At 41.8% G+C, this 20,788-nt stretch overlaps 1 protein-coding gene across 5 annotated transcripts in view; it reads right to left on the bottom strand.

Moving 5' to 3' along the window:
• SIMC1 (SUMO interacting motifs containing 1) overlaps positions 1–20,788 on the bottom strand; it is a 91,883-nt gene that overhangs the window by 2,448 nt on the left and 68,647 nt on the right. For all 5 annotated transcript variants that reach the window (XR_003119800.1, XM_025387441.1, XM_025387439.1 and 2 more), the window contains 4 exons: positions 19,099–19,251; positions 16,762–16,890; positions 7,489–7,645; positions 7,219–7,303 (listed from right to left, as the gene is read on the bottom strand). Coding sequence is in view for 4 of the 5 variants with exons in the window: in XM_025387441.1 (XP_025243226.1) it covers positions 7,219–7,303; positions 7,489–7,645; positions 16,762–16,890; positions 19,099–19,251 (524 nt within the window). In the remaining variant the exon portion in view is untranslated. The remainder of the gene's footprint in view (positions 1–7,218; positions 7,304–7,488; positions 7,646–16,761; positions 16,891–19,098; positions 19,252–20,788) is intronic.

The raw sequence follows: 20,788 nt of genomic DNA, 5'->3' as shown, positions 1-20,788 counted from the left end.
GCCACTATGCCTCCTGTATAGCCTGTAGAACTGTGAGCCAATTAAACTTCTTTTCTTTATAAATTACCCAGTCTCAGGGGTGTGTGTGTGTGTGTGTATACTCCTGACCTCAAGTGATCCGCCTGCCTCAGCCTCCCAAAGTGCTGGGATTACAGGTGTGAGCCACCGTGCCTGTCTGTTCCATGTTCTTGTTCTTGTCAACAGTATTTAACTAAGTGTGATCATGAGTAAGCAATTAACAATCTCAGTTATGGGACATTTACAAAATAACTGGCCTGGACTCTTAAAAAATATCTACTATGAAAGACAAGTAAAAGCTGGGAACTGTGCTAGACTGAAAGAGACCAAAGAGTATGACCACCAAGTACAATGCTTCATATTTGACTGTATCCTGGCTCAATCTAAAATCAACCACCAAAAAAGGATATTACTGGGACACTATTAGATAACATGCTATCAAGAACAAGTTTCATGGCCGGGTGTGGTGGCTTCTGCCTGTCATTCCAGCACTTTGGGAGGCTGAGGTGGGCAGATCACCTGAGGTCAGGAGTTTGAAACCAGCCTGGCCAATATGGTGAAACCCTGTCACTACTAAAAATACAAAAAAATTAACTAGGCATGGTGGTGCGTGCCTGTAATCCCAGCTACTCGGAAGTCTGAGGTGGGAGAATTGCTTGAACCCAGGAGGTGGAGGTTGTAGTAAGCCAAGATTGCGCCACTGCACTCCAGCCTGGGCGACAGAGCTAGACTCCACCTCAAAACAAACAAACAAAAAAACAAAACAAGTTTCGTGAGTGTGATAATGCATAGTGGTATGAAGTACAATATCCTTATGCTTAGAGATACATGCTGAACAAACTGAAGTACTTAAGCAATAGAATTATAATGGTGTACTTATCAACTGTTTCAGAAAAAATGGTACATAAATGGATCAATAGATAAACCAAATGTGTCAAAATCTTAGCAGCTAATGAATCAACGTAAATGGTATATATATTTGGGCGTTCGTTGTACTGTTCTTTCAACTTTACTGTAGGTCTAAAAATGAAAACACTCAAGAAAACAAAAAGTTAAGGCCATCCCCAATAGATTCTAGAAGCATGTGAAATTGAGGCAAATGAGTACAAGGTCACATTAGGCAAATGTATTGAGAGAGTTCTGGGGACTCGAAGACTTCCAGTTGCATATAAGTACACCATCATTTCTCAGTCTCCTCATTTATCAAACGGGGATGATGGCATTTTCACTAGCAGTTATTAAAAGGATTGAGCTACACTGTGTCCAGATTTAGGACACAGAATAAATCATTTTAAGCAGTATATCAGGTTACATTTTCAAGTAATACATTCAATATGTTTTTTTCTCAACTTTCAGAAGAAATGCCTGAAAAGTAAAATCTCTCAAAACTAAAGTCTGTAATCTGCGAAGAAGTATAGTAAGTATACAACAGCATGTTCAGAAAGTCTGGAAACACAGGAGACAAAGCGGCCTCGAGACGGAAGTGCAAGGCCCTTTCAACATTCAAACAGCACACATCTACTGAGCACCTGCTGCACATCTGGAACTGGCTAGAGTCTGGGGACAGTGGAATTCAGAGCCTTGGGCCCAGTCCTTGTAGACTGATATTCTAGTTGCAGGAAGCCTGACAAGTTAGTCAACAATATTGATTGTAGTCTGTGGCAAATGCAATCAAATAAATAAATCAGATGCGGTGATAAACAGTAACACTGGGGGGAATAAGGGAAGCAGCCCACTCTAGCCAGGGAGGGTCTGTGAGCTGAGTATGGACGGATGAGGAGGCAGCCATGCAAAGGTCAAAGGGAAAAGCAGTCCATGGAGAACAACAAGAGCAAATGCCCTGAGGAAAAGCATGCTTTGAGAACTAGACAGAAAGTCAGGGTATAAGCCTTCTGCCATGGTAAGACGTAGCAAGAAGCCCTTCCCGGGTGCAGCCCCTCCACCTTGGACTTCCCAGCCGCCGGAACCGGGTGGAAGCACTGGGGATGCATATACCACATGTTAATTGCATCCATGGAAGGCAATGGAAATTACATTTGATACTTAAAGTGTTTCAGCTAACATAAAGTAATGACTTTATAAATTGAGAAACTTAAAAAAAATCAGAGTAATAAAAGGGAGAGAAGTACTAGATGAGATTGGAAGGTAGGGCAGGCCACATTATAATGTGGTTTGGCCTTTGAGAGCAAAACAGGGTATCTATAGACTTAGAGGGTTGTAAACAGGGAAATACGAGCTGTTTCATTTGTGACTTGTTAAGAACAGTCTTAGGAAGAAAAGAGCCTTTTTGTAGACTTTGATTTTCTTAAGGCATGTGCCACTCTGAAAAATATAAAAATGATTTTGAAAGAAGTGGGAAAAAAGTTGACTGAATAGGGTGGGACGGGGATACTTAGAGGGCAAGCAAGAAGCATTTGGAGTTTATTAAATCCTGCAGGAAAGTTAAAGAAGCAAATGTTAGCAGCGCCCATCTCAGCACTGTCTATGGGGGAGGAAACCCTGGCCAGTGGACTTCAGCCCTGCTGGTCTAGTCAGCAAGGCCTTGGATTTTATGCTTCGGTAAGATGAGAATTGTTATATCAGAGGCTGCTGATTACTGTATGAGGACATTTAGCATTGAAAAGGGTTTGAGCCATAATGCCTGAATCAAGATATTTCAGCTGATAGTATTGTTAGTAGTTTTGGATCAATAAAAGAGTTAGCTATTATTTTATCATCATCATCACCACCATCATCACTATAGGAATCGTGTACCTAATATGTCAAACCTGAGCTCCTGATCTTCCTTGCAGATCTTTCTCCATGTCAGCAATGGCAGAACCCTGGGAGTCATCCTTCAGACTCAGTCACTTAAGCCCTGTCAAAGTTATATTCAAAGTGCTTCTGTCCCATCCACTGCCTTCTCCACTGTCCTTCCGTCCTCGCCACACCCTTGTCACCATTACCCCTCCCCTGGCTCTCTGTCAAATGATTCGCTACACATCAGGTAGAGCGGCCTTTTACATTTGCAGATCTGATCATGACACTCCCTTACTTGGAACTAACCACTTTGATGGCTTCACTCTGTTCTAGGAACCAGCTGAATTTCCTTAGCATGGCCAAGATGGCCCTTCACAACCTGCCGCATGGACTACTCTAGTCTCATTTAGTGTTATTCTCCCCTTACTCACTACATCCTTGCCCTGCTAGCTTGTTCTATGTTCCTTGGACTCACTAAGCATCTTTTTGCCTCGAGGCCCTTGGACATGCAGTTCCTTCTTTCTGGAAAACTCTTGTCTCCCCATTTGCCTGGCTAACACCATTACTTCATGTCTTTATTTATTTTTGAGACGGAGTCTTGCTCTGTCACCCAGGCTGGAGTGCAGTGGCACGATCTCAGCTCACTGCAACCTCTGCTTCCCAGGGTCAACCGATTCTTTCTCAGCCTCCTGAGTAGCTGGGATTATAGACACCCACCACCACACCTGGCTAATTTTTGTATTTTTAGTAGAGATGAGGTTTTGCCATGTTGGCCAGGCTGGTCTTGAACTCCTGACCTCAGGTGATCCATCCACCTCGGCATCCCAAAGTGTTAGGATTACAGGGGTGAGCCACCGTGCCTTGCCTACTTAACATCTTAGATGAGGTATCACTTCTTCAGGGAGGCCTTCCTGGGTCCCTCCAAAAATAGACTTTGTGCACTTGTACTTCCTTCATAGCATTTACTTTAATTGTAACTATAGGTTACTCGTATGATTATTCATTTAGGACCAACTGATCCTACCTGCTTCTGCTTTTCCCCGTCCATGGACAGGGGTCCTTGCAGGGAGACTGTGTGTGTGACTGTCCTCAGAATGACTGTGACTGACTTCTGTAAGCTATGCTGGCCAGATGAGCAGGATTCAGGAAAAGCATGCATTTGTTCATTTAAGTATTATATGTTCAAATCCCTAGAATTCATACTCATAAACTCCATGACAGGCAGCACTTTGTAATTTTGCAGAGGCTGAAACTTGAGCCACATGGCTATGCAACTGGGGTGGGGGGATTGATTCTCTCAGTTGAAGAACAAGAACATGAGCTCAACTGACAGCCCAGAATCCATGTCTCTGACAGATCTGTTTGAATCCTGGCTCTGCATCTACTTTTCTCTCAGCCTTTGTTTTCCCATCTGTAACAGGGGGGTGATACCTTCACAAGGTTTTTGGATTATATAAGCCAGTGCAGGTGAATTTACCTAATCTCTTTTCCTCTCTCCCTCCATGCTGAGAGTTCCCCTAAACAAAGGGAAAGCTTAGGCTCTCTAATCCCTTCCCTTCTTCTCCCACTCGTGCAGCTAGACAATTAGTGGAGCTAGACAACTCAGACTAATCTCAAAATGCCCTCAACCACATCCACAGACCACGCGCAGAAGGCAGAGATGAGGAAGGGGCCCTCACAGTAAGATGCTTACTGACTGACAAGGACGCTGACTATTGCAGGGTACCATTCAGCTGTGTTCTTTGCAGGACAATGTTTTCAAACTACTAGTGCTAATTTTCCTCCTTCCCAACTCTTGGACCTCAAAGAAGCTGGAACGAACATTAAGGATAAAACAGCATTGCAACACACCCCATTTATTCTTGGTCAATATATACTGGTCTGAGGCCTTTCTCTCTCTTATCAAAACATAAAAAATATTCTGTAATAAAAGTAGATTCCGTTTCCATCTTAAGTCATTATTGCCCATGATAGGTGTATTCCCTGGGAACTGAAATAGTAAGGAACAAAAAATGTGAAAGGTGAACTTCAAAACAAGCTGTTTAATATTAACCTTTCTGGTACTCTCCAAAACAATTACATAAGCCTCCTTGAGGCTAAGAACACATGGAACTTGCCTTCGGGTCTTTGTTCTGAGAAGGACATGCACCTTTCTTTGAGGGTGCTACAAAATGCACAAACTGCACAACCACATATCATGCATGAACTGGACAACATACTCTTTTGTTTGTTTATTTTTTTTGAGACAGACTCTCACTCTGTCGCCAGGGCTGGTGTGCAGTGGTGCGATCTTGGCTCACTGCAACCTCCGCCTCCCGGGTTCAAATTATTCTCCTGCCTCAGCCTCCTGAGTAGCTGGGATTACAGGACCCCACCACTATGCCCAGCTAATTTTTTGTATTTTTAGTAGAGACAGGGTTTCACCATCTTGGTCAGGCTGGTCTTGAACTCCTGACCTTGTGATTTGTCCACCTCGGCCTCCCAAAGTGCTGGGATTACAGGCATGAGCCACCATGCCTGGCTGACAATGTACTCTTTTAAGTGTTAGTTACAAGAGTCTGAAACACAGAGAAGACCCTTAGCTTACCTCTGCCCAGGAACACAGGAAGACAGATTCAATAAAGATTAAACACTTAATACCTTTTTCACACTCAAGAATAATCCTTGCAAGTTACATACTATCATCCCCATTCTATAGAAGGAAGAAACCGAGGCCTAGAGACAGTTAGCTGCCCAACACAGAGTAAATGGTGAAGCGGGGATTTAAACTCAGACTTTCTGTCTTAAATCCAGAACTTTTTTTTTTTTTTTTTTTAAACGTCTCTACAACAGCTTTGTCAATTCCTGGCCTGAGAGGGTCTGAGGGCTATCTTACCTTCTCAAATGCCATTACTGAGTTAAAATAAACCTCAATATGATCATGGGCATGTGCACTTCACTTATACACTTTTGTCGCTTACTATTTGGGAATAAGTTGCAGACACTGTGCCCTCTACCCTCAGTACTTCAGTATGGATTTCCTGAGGCCAAGGATATTTACTATCACAATCCAGTATGATTATCAAAAATAGGGAATTCAGTATCCACACAATACTGTTATCTAATCTATTAACGTTTTACCAATTGTCCGAACAATGTACTATAGCCTTGCCCTGCTTGTTTGTTCTATGTTCCTTGGACTCACACTAAGCAACTTCTTGCCTCAAGGCTCTAGGACATGCTGTTCCTTCTTTCTGGGAAACTCTTGTCTCCCCATTTATGATTTCTTTTCTCCTGTTCAGGATCCAGCCTAGGGTCATGCACTGCATTTAGTATTTATGTGCTTTAGTTTCTCTTAAATATGGAAGAGTATCTCAGTCTGTCTTTGTTTTTAAGACACTAGCACTTTAAAAAAGTACAGGTCAGTTATTTTAAAAAAGGTCACTCAATCTGGTTTTGTCTGAAGTGTACTGGCCATTGGATCGCGGTCATAAACTTTTGGCAAGAACATTACATACATTATGATACATCCTTCTCCGTCAATCACATCCAGGAAAAATGCCGGGTTTCTCCCCTAGCAAGTTACTAGTTTTCCTCTAGTAATTAATAATTCATCAGTTCTTCAGTTTTCCCACAGGCCTCATTAATCCTTGGCTAATAAAATCATTCTCATTTGAAGCAGCTATTGTATCATTATCCTGGTCAACATTTACTTTCTGAGGGTTACCTGGTCTAACTCTCCTACATCGTCATTGGTCACTGGCTTCACCTGTGACCTGAGCAGCTCTGAAGAGCCACTTTCATAGACTTAGGGTATCTTACATCTTCTGCAAGATGTACATGTTCACCTTGCTCCTGATTTGCTCTGTACTTACATCATATTGACAGATGTTCACAATGTTTACAATGTCCACAGTCATTGAGCAAAGATGCTGCAGTGACAGGCCAAGGGAGGATGCCAGGGGTCTTCAGGTCATTCCTGACTCCTTCTCAGGTTCTGATGACTTCTCTGTTTTTTTTTTTTTTTTTCCCTTGAGACAGGGTCTCACTCTGTTGCCCAGGCTGGAATGCAGTGGCATGATCTTGGCTCACTGCAACCTCTGCCTCCCGGGTTCAAGCGATTCTCCTGCTTCAACCTCCTGAGTAACTGGGAGTACAGGCGTGCGCCACCACGCCTGGCTAATTTTTGTATTTTTAGCAGAGACAGGATTTCACCATGTTGGCCAGGCTGGAGGTTCTGATGACTTCTGCTTACCTACACAACCTTACAACTATGAGGACCATGAATTGTCAGCCATAACAAGAATATGTGAATTCTTTTTCACAGTGGTGACTCCAGCTATGTCATTTCTTATCCCTTATAATAAGTTACATACAACCAAGGAACAATGTCAACAAATTAGAATCTCCTGTGTAGTTATGATTAATACAAATGTCCACTGAGACATCCCACAACTCCACTTGTGAATAAACGCTCCTTACCTCTTAAAACATGTTGATAACTGGACAACAGAAACTGCAGATGCTCAACCAATTCGTCCCAAGTCTGCCACTGGCTTTTATCTGACTGTAGAGATAGTAAAATTGATTGATAATAAATGCCTTCCCCAGTTAAAATTTTTGTACAGTTTTCAATTCACCTTCACAGAATGCTCAAACAGTTGTGTTTTAAGCTAAAATCCTATGGGAAGGGTTCGGGTTTAGAGCAAAGGAAGGTGCTCTAGGTCTGAAATTGAGCAGGGAAAAATGTACCTGACACTTGAGCAGCGACGTAGAATTATTCAGAAAGTAGAGGGCCTGCGCCAGAGACAGAGGCAGGCGGGTGGGCGTCTCGCAGCTGTGGAGGAATATGATCTCTAACACTTTGCAGCGCAGAAGGTGGCTTTCCATGGTAGTAAAGAACATCTCTCTGTGTGGAGAAGAGGAACAGGGAGTTAACCACAACTGTGCTTCAGAGAACATAAGCCACGATTCACCCTGAATGTACAACATTTGTCCTAAAAAAGACAGTTAAGAAGGAATACCATGGAGGCCTACAGAATCACAAAACCTGTGGAAAGGGTAGAAATGGGTTTGTTGGATTAGCAACGGCTAGAATCAGGAAAAAGTCTTTCACATTTGACAGAGACAAGTTTAGGATACATTAAAAATAATTACTACACATTGTAACTATGAGAATTCATCATGAGAATATTTCTGAATGCCTATGATGTGCCAAATACTATTTGGCACAACAAGGAATATTAAGATAAATAAAAGAGGGAACCACTCTCAAAAAGCTGATAGTTAAACAGGGGCAAGGGGTACGCAAAAGGAACTTAAAAACGTTCAGGGCAAGTGTGCTCGTACGCAAAGTGCTAGTGGTGCTCCAGAGATACACAGAAGAGAGAGCACATTTGGTCAGGGGACTGGAAGTGACCTTCCTATGGAGGCAGAAGCACTGGTGAGAGTGTTCTAGGAGGGGCAAAAAAGGCTCAAGGCAGGAGGTATGTCTTTCTCTCTCTCTTCTCTCTCTCTCCCTCCCTCCCTCCGCCCACCGCTCCCTTCCTCCCTCCCTCTCCCTCCCTTCATCCCTCACCCCACACCCCGCCTTTCTGACAGGTCTCACTCTGTCACCCAGGCTGGAGTGCAGTCGTGTGATCATCACATACTGCAGCCTCAATCTCTTGGGTTCAAAGTGATCCTCTGACCTCAGCCTCCCAAGTAGCTAGAACTACAGGAGTATGCCACTGTCCCGGCTAATTATTTTTTTGTAGAGATGGGGTCTCACTATGTTGTCAGGGCTGGCCTTAAACAATCTTCCCACGCTGGCTTCCCAAAGTGTTGGGATTACAGGCATGAGCCACTGTGCCTGGCCATAATATTTTTTTATCTGAAACTATTTTCTCTTCTAATTTTTATGCCAGGGCTTGCTTTATAATCTGCAGATGGTAAACTCAGAGATCTACAAAGGACAAGGACACAATTTCAATATATTCAACACACTAGGAACTGTAGATAGAATTACCTATAGCAATTCAAATTAAAAATTTAAAAACAAGGCCAGACACAGTGGCTCACGCCTGTAGTCCTAGCACTTTGGGAGGCCGAGGCGGGTGGACTGCTTGAACTCAGGAGTTCGAGACCAGCCTGGGCAACAACGGTGATACCCCGTCTCTACTAAAATACAAAAAATTAGCCAGGCGTGGCAGTGTGTGCCTGTAGTCCCAGCTACTTGGGAGGCTGAGGCAGGAGAATCGCTTCAACCCAGGAGGTGGAGGTTGCAGTGAGCCGAGATCGCACCACTGCACTCCAGCCTGGTCAACACAGCCAGACTCCATCTCAAAGAAAAAGATACAAAGAAAAAAGAAAGGCCAACATCTAGATCCAGCCTCAACACAGTAACTGTTTTGGACTTTCCTTTCTGTCATCCAGAGAAAATACAGAAAACAACCATTTTCAGGCATTGGAGAACTTCCTACAAAGGACTGCGATTTTTTTTTTTTTTGAGACAGAGTTTTGCTCTTTTGCCCAGGCTGGAGTGAAGTGGCCTGATCTCAGCTCACTGCAACCTCTGCCCCCAATCCCCAGGTTCAAGCAATTCTCCTACCTCAGCCTCCTGAGCAGCTGGGATTACAGGCGCCCACCACCATGCCCAGCTAATTTTTGTATTTTTAGTAGAAACGTGTTTCACCATGTTGGCCAGGCTGCTCTCGAACTCCTGACCTTAGGTGATCCACCCCCACTGCCTCCCAAAATGCTAGGATTATATGAATGAGCCACTGTGCCCGGCAGGACTACGATTCTTGAGAGAAGGGAAACAAAGGTGGCAAACTTCATCTACCTCAGATTTCTTGCTGGGGGCACTTTCTAATGAAGGCAGAGGAAGGTGTGGGTCCAAAATAGAAGACAGTGGGCTTCTTGGGCAGGCAAAACAGAGACTGGAGTTTAGGACAGCAGAGGTGTCTGGAACTCGTGTCAGAGAAGAGGGTGCTCAGGAAATGTGTGTAAGGGAACGGGGAAGCCCCAAAAGCCTGGTGGAGAACAGCTACTGGGGGGCTGCAAGCTGACTGGGAATGCTGGAGATCTCAGAGTGCTGAAAGATACTGGTGTTTCAAGGAGTCAGTGTGGAGAGATCTCACGGAATATCCTGGACATTCAGTTGAGACCCCAGAAAGACTAAGCCTCAAGAATGTAGCTCCTTAGTAAGGGCTGCTGTGGACCCATCCTCTCAAATCCTAGAAACACGCCTTGACAGGAAAAAGCTAATCTGCCAGCAAATTAACTGCCTGCCAGAATAAAAGTCAATACTCTTTAAAGAAAGAGCGCAAAATCCAGACTCTCAACAATGTAGTGCCCACAATGTCCAGCACACAATAAAAATTAGCAGACAAGTAAAAAAAGCAGGAAGATGTAATTCATAACCAGGAGCAAATGTCCACAGAAACACCAGGAGGTGATACAAACACTGGAATTAGTTGCGAGGGGCTTTTAGACAACTATTATAACTATGTTCAAGATTTTCAAAAGCAAGCAAGTAAATTAAGATGTACATAATGAGTGACTAGATGAAGACCTGCAGCAAAGAGAACAAAAAGGAACCAAATGTCAACTCTAGATTCTAAAAATACAATAATGGACTTAACAGCAGATTGGGCACTGGGGGAATAAAAGGAACAGAGATTTTAAAGACTATTGAGAGAGAGAGAGGGAGAGAGAAAACAAAATAAATGAAACTAAACAGCAATAGAAAACATAGAGCCTCAGTGATCTGTGGAACAGATCTATATGTACACTTAGATTCCCAGAAGATAAGAGAGGTTAGGGCAAAAAAAAAAAAATTAAAAATATATATTTAGGCCAGGTGCGGTGGCTCACACCTGTAATCCCAGCACTTTGGGAGGCCAAGGTGGGCGAATCAACTGAGGTCAGGAGTTCAAGACCAGCCTGGCCAACACAGCGAAACCCCATTTCTACTACAAATACAAAAACTAAACTGGGCGTGGTGGTACACACCTGTAATCTCAGCTACTCAGGAGGGTAAGGCAGGAGAATCACTTGAACCTGGGAGGTGGAGGTTGTAGTGAGCTTAGATTGCACCACTGCACTCCAGTCTGGGGGACAGAGTGAGACCCTGTCTCAAACAAAACAAAAGAAAACACCAAAAAATCCCCACAACCTGGATGAATCACCAGGGAATTATGCTCAGTGAAGAAAGCCAGTCCCAAAAGGTTACATACCAAATGATTCCATTTATATCATTCTTTTTATTTTTATTTTTGAGATGGAGTCTTGCTCCGTAGCCCAGGCTGGAGAGCAGTGGTGCTTGGCTCACTGCAACCTCTGCCTCCAGTGTTCAAGTGATTCTCCTGCCTCAGCTTCCCAAGTAGCTGGGATTACAGGTGTGTGTCACGACGCCAAGCTAATTCTGGTTCCCTTTTTTTTTTTTGAGATGGAGACTTGCTCTGTTGCCCAGGCTGGAGTGGAGTGGCGCGATCTCGGCTCATCACAACCTCCACCTCCTGGTTTCAAGCGATTCTCCTGCCTCAGTCTCCCAAGTAGCTGAGATAACAGGTGTATGCCACCATGCCCAGCTAATTTTTTTATTTTTAGTAGAGACAGGGTTACACCATGTTGGCCAGGGTGGTCTTTAACTGCTGACCTCAAGTGATCTGCCCACCTTGGCCTCCCAAAGTGCTGGGATTACAGGTGTGAGCTACCACACCTGGCCCTGGTTCCCTTTCATGTAAATTGGAATTTAAAAACAAAAATCTGGGTATGAGGTGTGCTCCACTACTACTAAGATATAATTGCTTCTATGCTTTCTCAGTGGGCAGAGGTAGGAAACATATGTATGAATACACACATACATATGTGTATATATAATATATGTAAATAGGCCAGGCACGGTGGCTCACCCCTGTAATCCCAGCACTTTGGGAGGCCGAGGCGGGTGGATCATGAGGTCAGGAGATCGAGACCATCCTGGCTAACACAGTGAAACCCCGTCTCTACTAAAAATACAAAAAATTAGCCGGGCGTGGTACTCGGGAGGCTGAGGCAGAAGAACGGGGTGAACCTGGGAGGCGGAGCTTGCAGTGAGCCGAGATCGCGCCACTGCACTCCAGTCTGGTAGACAGAGTGAGACTCCATCTCAAAAAAAAAAAAAAGAAAAAAAAATATATATCTATGTATGTATGTATGTATGTATGTATGTATGTATGTAAATAAGCCCTCACACATCTACATCTATTCCTATATCTCTCTATATTTATTAGAAACCATGAGTTCATACTGATACCTCCAATTCCAATCCAGTACCACAAAGTTCATTCTATCCTTTCCCCTTTTCATATGTGTAACTCTTTTCTCTGACAGTGAGAAACTTGGTTCTCAGCATCCACAATATATTTATATGTTTAATCCTAGAATACACATAAAATAGTTTTTGAATTGTTTATCTATATCTCTGCAAAAAAGAAACCTACTAACTAGAGTTCATTTTGTCTTTACCATTATGACATTTAGTCCAAATATTGTGTTTTAAGTGACTTTGACACAGACAGAGAACAGATTAGTGTTTGCCAGTAGCTGGGTAGGATGGATGATTGTGGCTATAAAAGGGTAGCACAAGGAATCCTTGTGATGATGGAACAGTTATACATCTTGACTGCAGTGATGGTTATATAAATCTACACATGTAATAGAACTAAAAAGAGAGAGTTTCACACAAATGACTGCATGAGAATGGGTAGAACTGAATAAAGTCCTGGATTGTACCAATGTAAATTTCCTATTTGTGATATTGTACTATAGTTACAGTTCTCCTTGTATTTGGGGGAGAACAGTGTAAAGGACACACAGTACTTGTAAAAGGTTTTGCAATTTCCTGTGAATCTACAATTATTTAAAATAAAATAAAAATAAAAAGTTAAAAAAAAGTTACCTGGGCTTGTCACTCCACCCCTTACCCCATTTTTATTGATTAATTACCAACAGGATTTTGCTGTGTTGCCCAGGCTGGCCTCATACTCCTGCGCTCAAGTGATCCACCTACCTGAGCCTCCTGAGTAGCTGGGACTGTGGGTATATGCCACCATGCTAGCTCTGCTTTATTTTATTAAAGTACAGTTAGGTTAACTTGTTTCTGTTTGTATTCCATTTTTGGTACCCTGTGAACTTGATTTTTTTTGGGTATGTAAAACATTTAATTTATGCCCAGTGTTCCATTATTGGAACGCTAAGCTTGTGAGAGTTATTTGTATCCTACTGCTCAAGGTCATTGCCAAGGTCTGATTTTTCACATAAAAAATGTGCAATCTCAGGAGTAAGTGGTTTAACATGACTCTAAGAAGTGTTTATAGGCACACAAAAAGGCATATTCAGGGAAGTGTTTACCACTACCACCACTGCCATCATTACCACCCAGTCCAGTACCTTTTCTCCTTTTTATCCCATTCCCACCCATTCTCTATATGTAAGCAATTTTATTAGTCTGTGGCTTACCTTAACTTTGTTTCTTTTTTAAACAAATGATCAGAATTGTGTGTATTTTTAATTTATCCTTTTTTACAAAAAGATATGTATATTTAATATACATACTCTTGTATTTTGCTTTTTAAACTTATCTTAGAATTCAGTTCATAGAAGGCTGCGTGTGGTGGCTCACACCAGCGTTTTGGGAGGCTGAGGTGGGCAGATCACCTGAGGTCAGGAGTTCGAGACCAGCCTGGCCAACTTATCTTCTTTCAATATGCATAAGGAAACATTATGGAAAACATTAAACATTACAGAAAAATAAAATTACAGATCAATATCCCTTGTAAACATTGATGCAAAAATCCTTAATGAAATATTAGCAACTGGAATCCATCAATATATAAGAAGGATAACATCACAACCAAGTAGGGTTTTTATTCCAGGAATGCAAGGTTGGCTTAATATGAGTAAATTAATCAGTGTAACATACCACATCAACAGAATAAAGAAGAAAAACTATGATTATCTCAATAGATGGAAACAAGATATTTGGCAAATGTCAATACTCATTCTTCATAAAAATAATAAACTAGAAGTGGAAGGAAGCTCCCTCAATCTGACAAAGGGCACCTATGAAACATTTATAGCTAACGTCACACTTAATAGTCAAAAACTGGATGTTTTCACCCTATGGTCAGGAATGGGGCCATAATGTCTACTCTCACTGCTTCTCCAACATTTTCCTGGAGATACTAGCCTATGCAATAAGGCAAGAAAAAGAAAGCAAAAGCATACACAGATTGGGAAGGATAAGGTTAACTGTATTTTTAGACAACGTGATTGTGTATGTAGAAAATCCTAAGGAAAACAAACAAAAATCCTACTAGGATAAGTTAATTTATTAAGGTTGCAGGGTTTCTATACACTACCAATGAGCAATTGGAAAATGATAGGTCAACAAGCTATATGCATTTGTCAAGACTCACTGGATGGTATGTATGCAAGTTAGTTTACATAATTTAATTGTATGTAAATTATACTTAATCTTTAGAAAATTAAAATAAATCAAGGTAAAGGCCAAGTAAAGTATCTTTTAGTATAATTTGAGTGAGTGGCCAATTTGCCCCTTCTGAGAGAATTTTAAAGTAGGGCCAGATTTTGTATAAATCATGTTCATCTGTTTTAATTCCTAATTCGTTTTTGTTACCCATTCCTTAGCTTTTCCATTTCTTACCAGCATCTGGGCTTATATGAATGGATAGTAGAGGAATTGGACCCAAATGAAATACTCCTGACAAAGTGTTAGAGCAAGCATGGTATTCATGTGCACTTTCTTCTGTCTGACCACTACAACATACTGCCTCCTTTGAATACTGAATTTGGGATTAAGCAGCCCTGGGTTTAAATTTGGATTCTGAACCTGATTAGCTACATAAACTTAAGCTAGTTAACTCCACCTCTTTGAATGCTTTTCTTATTCATTAAATAGAGGTAACATTGCCAGGTGTTGTGGTTTATGCCTGTAATCCCAGCACTTTGGGAGGCTGAGGTGGGCGGGTCACCTGAGGTCAGGAGTTTGAGACTAGCCTGGCCAACATGGTGAAACCCCATCTCTACTAAACATACACAAATTAGCTCGGTATGGGGGTGTGTACCTATAATCCCAGCCACTCAGGAGGCTAAGGCAGGAGAATCGCTTGAACCCAGGAGGTGAAGATTGAAGTGAGCTGAGATCCCACCACTGTACTCCAGCCTGGGTGACTGAGTCAGACTCTGTCTCAAAACAAATAAATAAATAAATAGGGATAACATTATAAGAAAAATAAATAAGGTTGGGTGTGGTGGCTCATGCCTGTAATCCCAGACTTTGGGAGGCTGAGGCAGGAGGATTGCTTGAGCGTAGGAGTTCAAAACTAGCATGGGCAACATAGCAAGACCCTGTTTCTAAATTAAAAAAAGAAAAAAACAGGAAAAAAAAACCCCAGAAAACAAATGAGATAATGTGACAATGACTGGCACATTGTAGAGGCTCAGTAAATGTCTTAATCTTACCAGAGTATTTTAATTAAGTCCTATTACAGTACTATTTGGTATGACATTTTCTTGTAATAGAAGAAACCAGAGCTGCACAATAGTTGTCTTGGTTGCCAGCTGGGTGTTTAGGGACGGAGATAGGAAGCAGTCATGGAGCTGATGGAGATGAACTGCAGACAAACATACACCATAATTTCCCCAAGGGTCACCACTACACAATGACTCTCTTATACTTATTTCCTATACCAGCAATTGTTCATGAATTAATATTCATTCCAGTTTATTTTTTTTCCTCTGGATTTTAAAATTACTGGCTCAAGGAAGGAATCATTGGTTTTAGCCAAAAACCATTTCTTTATCCCTTCCTAACGAAATACTTCACTAATTCATGCTTAGAGAAACTGAATTCCTAATTCTTACTATCTGGGGTCATTCTACAGGTCCAGCTCTTTTCTTTCTTGGGTCACCTCTAATTCCCCTAATATTGGATATATCTATTTCATTCACCCACCAAACCTTTAGTGAACACTTACGCCAGGCCTATGGATAAAGATCAGAGAAGGCGGCAGGGCTTAACAGTTAAATAAATTTATTTATTTATTTATTTATTGAGACGGAGTCTCACTTTGTCGCCCAGGCTGGAGTGCAGTGGTGCAATCTCAGCTCACTGCAAGCTCCGCCTCCAGGGTTCGCGCCATTCTCCTGCCTCAGCCTCTAGAGTAGCCGGGACTACAGGCATCCACCACCATATCCAGCTAATTTTTTTTTTGTATTTTTAGTAGAGACGGGGTTTCACTGTGTTAGCCAGGATGGTCTCAATCTCCTGACCTCGTGATCCGCCCACCTCGGCCTCCCAAAGTGCTGGGATTACAGGTGTAAGCCACCGCAGCCGCCCTTTATTTTTATTTTTTTTGAGATGGAGTTTCACTCTGTCACCCAGGCTGGAGTGCAGTGGAGCGATCTCAGCTCACTGCATCCTCCACCTCCTGGTTCAGGTGATTCTTGTGTCTCAGCCTCCCGAGTAGCTGAGATTACAGGTGTGCACTACCACGCCCAACTAATTTTTGTATTTTTAGTAGAGACAGGGTTTCACTATGTTGGCCAAGGCTGGTCTTGAACTCCTGAGCTCAGGTGATCTGCCCGCCTAGGCCTCCCAAAGTGCTGGGGTTACAGGCGTGAGTCACCGCACCCAGCCTTAACAGTTAAATATTGACAGAAGAGTAAAACTGTTAGGCAAATTGATAAGGTTAGAAAATTTAGGCTCCATTTAGGGTGCTGTGCCTCTTCCCAAGAAATTATATCTCAGTTGTAAATAATAATAATTAGTTGAGAACCTCCTTTCCAAAAGTTAAAGACATGAGAATAATCCTTCTACTATTGTCTTCCTATCTTAATTAGTTTGGAATTTTCTTTTGTAAAATTCTGTTCCTGACAGGTAACATAGATAGAAAAGTTAATTTAATAAAAATGATTTCCAAGAGGTTTCTTTTTCTTTTTTAAATAACCGCTCTCCCCAATAAAACTAAGACTCACCTTTGGCTCCTCTCAGGAATGTCCAGCACAAACCCAAACATCATCTCAGCAATTTTATTGGAGCTGCAGGTGGGGGTCCTGTCCACCTCTACGGCTATGGAGAGCATCCTCTGAAGCTGGCACACAATCCTGAGTCCAGAACATAGGACACATATGAGTGTGAGGGTCTGGCAAGGAGCCACTCTGTGGCTGGGAGGAGTCCCCACCAGTGTACATCGAGAGTAGAGACTACTAAAGGACTTATAAAGCACACACAAGGTCAGGGAGAACTACTCAAGCCATCAGCATGCTTTTATTTAGCAATTTCACCTACCTGAATCCCTTTTGCCAGAACATACTATCTGAACCTCTCAGAACCTGGGGTTGAGCTGTAAAAGCAAGCTGCTTTTAAATTCAAAAATAGAACCACACAACCTTAAGGATCTAGAGAACTATAAGGATCATCTGATCTCTAACTTCCCTATTTTGCAGATGAAGAAACAGGTCCAGAGTGACTTAAAATGATTTAAATTTCTTCGATACAGGAGAAAACATGTATTTGCCATACAGTTTTCTCCTGTTACTGTTTCCTTTACAATAGTTTCTTACTAAGATCAGTCTCAGAACCTCCCCTGGTGGAACCTGACCTTCCTTCTCATTAGATCTAACTGTGGGAGACAGACAGCCTGATGTGGCATTAGGTGTCTGGGCAACCTCTCAGAAAGGTGAGCCTGGCCTGACATCAGCCTTTTCTAACATGTTATTTGTGATGGAAGAAAGGCTTTACTTTAAGAAAATGTGCAGCTAGCAACACAATAGGTGGGCCAGATCAGGAGCTCTAACCTTAGCTTCTGTCTCTAAAACGATAATAAGCTGTTCAACCTTTGACAAGTTACTAAACCGCTCTGAGTCTAAGTGTTCTCATGTATAAAAAGGGTGAGCAATAATATAATCTACTTTGTAAACTTGTGAGTGCTATATAAAATATCTCACAGATAGGGACTCTAGTGATAAGTGGTAGCAACCTATTATTGTTGTTAAGATCGTAACAAAATTGACTTTTAGGGGACCCTATTGTTACTTCTACTAACATGTATTTATAAACATTTATTATGATGATGATTATTTGATATTAGCTTCCACTGAAGGAACAGTGTCCACCTCCCTCTTGGGTCTCTATGTGGCCCCTGTGGGAGAATGCCACTTTAGGGCCTTCCTCAATCTGCCCAAATGCTTCATTGTTCCAAAATATTCCCCTTTAGACATAAAATTGTTTCCTAAATTAGTTATAATTATTTATAAATTAGTTATAATTATTTATAATTTAGGAAACAATTTAAACTTGTAGGCCTTCCATAAAAATCAGGTTGGTGCAACCAGATTATAATATAACATTGTGAATTCAGACACAAATGTATTTGAAATGTCTAGTGTGACTGGCTTTTTTTTTTTTTTTGAGACGGAGTCTCGCTCTGTTACCCAGGCTGGACTGCAGTGGCCGGATCTCAGCTCACTGCAACCTCCGCCTCCCGGGTTTACGCCATTCTCCTGCCTCAGCCTCCCGAGTAGCTGGGACTACAGGCGCTCGCCACCTCGCCCGGCTAGATTTTTGTATTTTTTAGTAGAGACGGGGTTTCACCGTGTTAGCCAGGATGGTCTCGATCTCCTGACCTCGTGATCCGCCCGTCTCGGCCTCCCAAAGTGCTGGGATTACAGGCTTGAGCCACCGCGCCCGGCCGTGACTGGCTTTTAACAATATGATTGACATGGAATACTGGGTTACTTGTGCAAGGGTAGCCCCAGCCCCTAATATCCTGGCATCTCTCAAAAAATGCCAAGGCCACTCTCAACTCCATAAAAGAAATGCCATGAATTTCTTTCCAGTCCAGTCTGTGGTGATGAGACCTGCCTTCGTGTGTTGGAACCTGCAGGCTGAACTGCTATTTTCCTCCCGGGACCTGGGGAGAGAAAGCCAGGTCCTTGAGGACTTGAAGTTAACAAAACTCGCACTACACACCACTCCTTCTCTATGGCAACAGATACCTAAAGTGATGAGCAGCTGTAACCCTTTACTGTCTCCTGAAATGCAGGAAATGAAGGGCAGTGTTCTCTAGCATTTGTTTTGTGTCTGCGTTGTGACTTCGTATTCACTTTGTGAAGTCCTGTTCATTCTAGGGGTGAAAGCACCTGGTTTTGTTCCACCTTTTAAATTAGAAAATTAGCCTTTAGTTAAACTAAGTCTTGAATAAGCATCAGCTATGTTCTAAGATCTTGTTAATTTGGGGGAAGCTGCTCTTAGGGATTGGTGCTGTTCTCTAAAATGCTAAACCCCAGGAAAGATAACTGCCTGCCCCTTACAGCTGATTGGTGTTCTTTGTCAGGTTGGGCTGGGAAGGAGGGTGGCTACCGCCGGCCTTCAAGATTCCTGTTCCTGAAGACATTTGATTTCCATTTGGGGGCTGAGTCAATCCATCTGCAGTTACTGCTTTGACCAGCCACTTGATAACATCCCTGCAATGGAAAAAAGAAAGAAAAGGTTTATTCTTTCTTTCCTGTGCAGAAAATAAATAAATAAATAAATAAATAAATAAATAAATAAATAAAGAGAAGGTTTCAATGTCTGCTGTATTTATGGTGCTCAGAACCACAGCCTTAACCTGGGCCCCAAGATCCCTGGATTTCCCTACAGGCAACAAAAAGGCCCTTCGGCTATTTTCAATAATTAAACAAGTCTAACAAAAACATCACATTTAACTGCAGTAAGGCTATAAAACCCGACTAAAGGCCAGGAATGGTGGCTGATGCTTGTAATCCCAGCACTTTGGGAGGCCCAGGTGGGAGGATCTTTTGAGACCAAGAGTTTGAGACCAGCCTGAGCAACATAGCAAGAACCCATCTCTACAAAAAAAAAAAAAAAAAAAAAAAAAAAAGCTAACTAAAATATCAACATCTTTCTTTGAGTTATAAGTATTTATAAGTATTCAAAAGTAACTCCAGGGTCAAACAGTACTATCTGTGCCTTCCTGACCAGGAACATTTCTAAACCAAGTGGAAAGTTGGACTGGATGACCATAGAAGTCCTTGCCAGCTCTATATTATTGTCACCTATTAATGTTAACAACTAAGGTTTACAGTGTGTGCAGTGGAATCATACTTTATACAGGGCTGAGGCTCTATAAGTTAGTAAGGTAAAAACATCTCATATAGTCAAAACTACTTTTCATGATCACTTAGGTAACCTAGGTAAAAATAGTAGATTGAATATACACACCTAATTTTGTTTCCTCCAAAACCCCACTAATACTATAATAAATAACTTTTGAAAAATATCTACAAGGACGAAGAGAAGAGGAGAGAAGATGATAGCAGTGAAATTTTGAAAGGTGGAAGGCAAATGAAGGATATTCATAGAATATTACATAGTAGTCAATATGAATAAACGACAGTGACAGGCAACAATATAGACAAGTCTTGGTACTATAAAATAGTAAGTGAAAAATAAAATTCTCAGTAGATTACATACAGCATGATACCTTTTAATATAGACCTAAAGGAACTAAAGTAAAAAAATATTTTATAGGAATATATGTATATGCAATAAAACTACATAGAAAGCAAAGAAATGAAATGATGACCATGCAGAATGATGATCACCTCGGGTGCAAGGTGAGTGAGAAGGGGTGTGGAGATGGGTTCTTGCTATGTTGCTCAGGCTGATGGATGAGGGGTGAGGTAACTGTTAAGGGCCTAGTCTTTGATTTGGGAGTAGGTTGAGAGATGCCGATTACAAAATTAAAGGCAACCAATTAACTAAGCAAATAAAGCCACTGTGCCATTTTTTTAAAGATGATGTTTAATCCAAGCCTATGAATGAGGCAAAGGAACACATTTTAATTGACTTACTGGAATTGAGAAAGCTGAATCCTAAGCCAGCAGCAGAGAAGAGCTATCCTATTTAATCCTATTTACTTAAAAAAAAAAAACAAAAAACAACTTCAATAAGCTCTGTAAGCGGCAGCACCAGGTTTCTCTGAAGTGACAGTGAAAG

Source organism: Theropithecus gelada, chromosome 6, assembly GCF_003255815.1.
Source record: "Theropithecus gelada isolate Dixy chromosome 6, Tgel_1.0, whole genome shotgun sequence".
Classification (NCBI taxonomy): Eukaryota; Metazoa; Chordata; class Mammalia; order Primates; family Cercopithecidae; genus Theropithecus; species Theropithecus gelada.
The sequence above is the reverse complement of the archived record's forward strand: the minus strand, read 5'-3'. Positions and strand labels throughout refer to the sequence as shown.